Source organism: Myotis davidii, unplaced genomic scaffold, assembly GCF_000327345.1.
Source record: "Myotis davidii unplaced genomic scaffold, ASM32734v1 scaffold54, whole genome shotgun sequence".
Lineage (NCBI taxonomy): Eukaryota > Metazoa > Chordata > Mammalia > Chiroptera > Vespertilionidae > Myotis > Myotis davidii.
The window spans coordinates 3,747,874-3,752,568 of record NW_006287915.1 but is presented as its reverse complement, the minus strand read 5'-3'; the positions used below and the strand labels follow the sequence as shown (position 1 = coordinate 3,752,568).

The window sequence follows — 4,695 nt, the reverse complement described above, 5'->3', positions numbered from 1 at the left end:
ATGAAGCGTTGGAAAGAAAAGGCCAGTTAAATGCAGAAGAGTGCAAAGCACTCTGGAGAATTTAAAATGTTCGAGTGGGCAACACAGCATATTTTTAAAAAGTAATTAAATTACACAGGATAATAATAACAGAGGGTTCAGCGATATTTAGCTTTTATATGTTGAATATATTTCTAGGTTTTATTTCCTGTTAGCACTCTGCTCCAGCTGAACCGAGACAGGAAAATGGGTACCTTCTTTATGATTAGAAAGGATTCTGTTGCCATTAGCCCGTGTTAAATTGATAGTTTTTGTAGCTCGACAGGAGACCAAGTCATCATTACCTGGAGGGAAATACCTAAATCATCCGAAGATGGCTGTTCTTCTCTAAAAGAAAGTTTGAGATGACTGCTTGAGTGCCAAAGTCTCACTCCTCAAGTGGTTTTGCTGTAGAACTGATTGTTCCCCCGTTGGGGTGGGTATATTTTATTACACTGGAGAGCTTGTGAAGGAAATTCCAGAGGCAGAGCTGACAAGTTCTAAAGGGAATTCTGATTTGGTCCCCAGACTGAATGATAGATGCTTATATCTTAGGGACCTATGCAAGTATGCAGAAAATAGGAAGAAGCAAGAGAAAGAGCAAAGAGTACAAGATGTGGAAGAAACATCTATCAGAAGAGGCACGGAACGCTATGGCTTGGCCAGCTTATCTTTTGTTGAGTTGTGAATATTAATTTTGGGAGCAATTTTGGTGATGACTGAAAATTTTTATAATATTTCTTTAATGATGATTCATGGAGCCTGAGTATTATATTGCATTAAAATCCCAGAATTCTAGAAAACACTTTTATTAACAATGGAAATGCCTAGACAGATGAGGCTATATATGGTTGATATGACGCTCTTATAAAAAAAAATGAGACACCAGGTAAGAATGAGTTACTGGAGAGTAAATTTATAATGCCTATGCATTCGATGTATAAGTCATAAAAGGATTTCCCCCCTCAAACCAGGCTTTTTTTAATATATTTAAACCTTTGCTGCTTATAATCCACCATGCCATAGTGAAGAACAGTTTTGTGCAGATTGAAATATTCTCTTGAAAGCTTATTTATATTTTGCAAACAAATTTGTAGTCATCCAGGCTTAACCATCATTACTTGGAATGTTTCATATTGATTACATGTTCTATAATATTGTAGTAATTGTTCTCAAGGTGAAGTAGATTCTTAAATTAGTATTTTCCTGTATTACTCTAAATATTTATAGTGATGGCATGTTTTACTTGCATATGGATATATGGCTACAGCTAGCCTCTAAAAGAAATAGACAGGAAATAAGAATAATTAGTTTAATAAAATACTGATAGCTAACATTCATATCATGGTTACTATTTTTCAGACCATGTTTTAAATGCCTTACAGATATTAATTCATTTAAGCTCAGAACAGCCATATTAAATTAGGACTGTTACTGCCTACACTTTACAAGTGAGAAAATTGAGGAACATAGAGGTTAAATATTGTTTTTCCTGAGTTAATATGGCAAGTAGGTGTCAGAGCCAGGAGTTGAAACCAAACAATCTGATTGCTTGGTATGTCTGCTCTCTACTTCTATAGCTAAACTATTCTTGCTTGAGCCAGGGTTAGAGTAAGTAGCTGTGTTACTTGAATGCTATATTTTAATATGATTATTTATTAACATGGGCATTCTCCCTTACTGGATTATGAACTTGTAAGTACCAAAGAATCATGTTTTATTAACTCGGTCATCCATTGTGCTTAATACAATTTTTATTACGCCTGAATTACAGCTTATTATTGCCCTGAGATATTCTGTCCAGAAGATTTCTATTTTGAAGTCATTCATTGGTCTGTGACTCACAAAGCAAAAAATGCAATTGTTACCAATAAGAGGAATACTGTATTCATGATTTTCTTATTTCTTAACTATTGTTAAGAATAAAGTAGCATGAGTGAGTCAAACTATATTTGTTTAATATAGGATACTTTTAGAATAATGTTACTTGGTTGAAATTCTCTCCTTTTTTTTTTTTTAAATACTCTTTTCCCACAGGGTGCTGCTTTAATTAGAATGCTGGCAAATTTTATGGGCCATTCAGTATTTCAGAGGGGTTTGCAAGTAAGTAAAAAGCTTTTTATTTTCTCTTATCTTTTTCCTGTCCTCATATTTATTTTAAAGATTTCTCACAGCTTGAAAAATTGCCAATACAAAATTGCTGAATTTGATGGAAACCGTTAGGATGAGTAAGGTAAGCAGTATCTTCCCATATGACAAATGAAAGCGGTAAGATACTCACTATACCAACAGATAAAACTCAAACTGTTATACCATTTAGAATCTCTTTACTACACATTTTGAAATTGAAGTAATTTTCAAATATATCAGATCCTAAATAATCTACAAAAGATTTTTGAGTCTGCTTCCCTTTTCTTCCATTTAAAATTTTATATACAGTGAAAACAAACTAGGTTAGCCTTACAAAATATGTATTTGAGAAAATCTTAATTTCATTTTTCAAATATGTGCCTTTTATGTTATTTTATTGTTGACATGTGTAGATTGCTATTTGTTCCAAACTTATTTAAATGTCTTTAAATTAGAAAATACAGTATTTTAAATAAAGGGGAAAAATAAACCATTTCTATCTTACTGCATTTGGACTATGAAGTACGGAATCTAACAGTGGATTCTTAGAAAAGAAAGATTCTTAACTTTTAAAAGCAAATACAAACATAGAAAAATGTAACTTTTATTCCATTGCTTCTGTTGAAGTAAATCATGTTCCTAGCAGCTGTGATTGATGAATTATTTATGATGCATTCTGCTACTTAGAAGTGTCCTTTAAAGTAAATTGATGTTCACCTGAAATACAATTATGCCAAGACCGAGAGAGCAATCAATCTTATCTGTTCTTAGTAAGCTTTTCATTTTGAAATTTAAATAAACTACATATGGGATCAGGTCATATTTTAGTAGTCTAATTCTATCTTTACCCAAAATAAACTAAAAAAGAAAAATACAAGGCAAGAGTTAAACAAATTATGACAAAGCTACATATACTTTACACAACAAAGAAAAAAGTATACATTTCTTGAAGAATAATTTTCCTTAGAAAATGTTTTTACAGATTTGCTCCAGCAGAGGTTGAAATTTACTCTAATCAGCTCTTTCTATTAGGGGCATCTTTAGAATAGCTGAGTTCCACTGAAGCTACTGACCCTGACCGGGTGCTAAAGTCTCTATTCTAATCACATAGTTAGAAAATCCTTTTTCTCAAGGAGTGCCTTCCATGAATATAAACTTTCTGGACAAATGCCCTTCCTTATCCCCACTCTTTTGTTTTTCCCCATTGAAGTTGTAGCATGACAGTTCCAGAAAATATCTAAGCTTTCTTAAAGGCAACATAAATCAAATTGGATTTCCTGGTAGCAAGTTGATGTGAAATCATTTTCTGTATACAATTTTTATTGTTTCTCCTCATCTGTGTGTATGGATTTGTTTGGTAGATTGAATAATTATAGTTATATTATTTGGAAAGGATTATTGTCTTGCAGCATTTTTCTTTATCCTGTCTTGCTTTCTGTGGTATGCAAAATACATCAATTTTTAATTCACCCAATCCTAGTGACCCAGTCTATTTAGTTTTATCCGAAACAGACTATTTGCCCTCTGACTCCCATATATTAAACTTCCATGTGAAGCTTGTGTTAATGTGTACCTTTATGCTCTGATACTTGATTTGGTTAATTTTCAACGGAGGGACTCTATGCTTGTCAACATTGCATTTCATTCGCCTTGTGACATCTCATTGATCAGATGGATCTGTATCCTTCAGTACTTCCTCGCAGCTTTATTTATACTCATCACTCAAGCTGATTTAGTGTATCATCAGCAGTTGGATTAGTTTACAGTGGATCCCTATGTCTAGGTGATAAATTATCATCTCTTGTGCATGAAGATGTATGGGATACATTTTGGAAATGACCTCCTGAACAGACACTTTATGTCATGGTGCTGAGTGGTCACAGAGTTGATATTAATATATTTCCCATCCACAAGTCTCTAGGGAGTCTGGTTTTATAGTCTTGTTGAAAGAGCTAATCTGGACTGTCAGTGCTTACCTCTGCTGGAAAATCTATTAATTGTCTTTACATTAACCATGACTGTTTCTGTGTTGACAAATGGAAGTTTATATTTGCAAACAGACTCAGGTTAGATTTACAGCGACTCCAAATATTATGCCTTATTATATATTTTTCTCTTTCTTTCTCCTTCTTTCCTTCCCTTTATTATTATCCATCCTTGTCCTTCTTGTCCTCCTCCTTCTTCTTCTTCCTCTTCTTTGTCTTCTTCTTTCTTCTTTGCACTTGGTCCTTGGGCCTCGTACTTCACACAGGAACAATAATAATGGTGTGTTTTTTTCTCCTAAACTCTGTGTTATCTTAAAGTTTTGTATGCTTTTTACTAATGCTCTTTTGGGAACAAGGCATTTTACTAATACTAATGCAAACACAGAAAAATTATTTATGATAAATAATAAATATGTAGGGTATCCCTAAAATGCATACACACTCTAATAGCTGATAACTCACTTAATTTTGAAAATGAACTGTATGTTAATAAACACTGACTTCATAATCATTCAAAGTGTGTATACATTTTTGGGGACATCCAGCATAATAAATATAAATA

At 33.1% G+C, this 4,695-nt stretch overlaps 1 protein-coding gene across 1 annotated transcript in view; it reads left to right on the top strand.

Moving 5' to 3' along the window:
- Window positions 1–4,695, top strand: part of TRHDE (thyrotropin releasing hormone degrading enzyme) — a gene marked incomplete at its 5' end in the record, with an annotated part of 386,911 nt that overhangs the window by 256,344 nt on the left and 125,872 nt on the right. Inside the window, one exon of the mRNA XM_006759751.1 lies at window positions 2,056–2,121. Coding sequence (XP_006759814.1) covers window positions 2,056–2,121 — 66 coding nt within the window. The remainder of the gene's footprint in view (window positions 1–2,055; window positions 2,122–4,695) is intronic.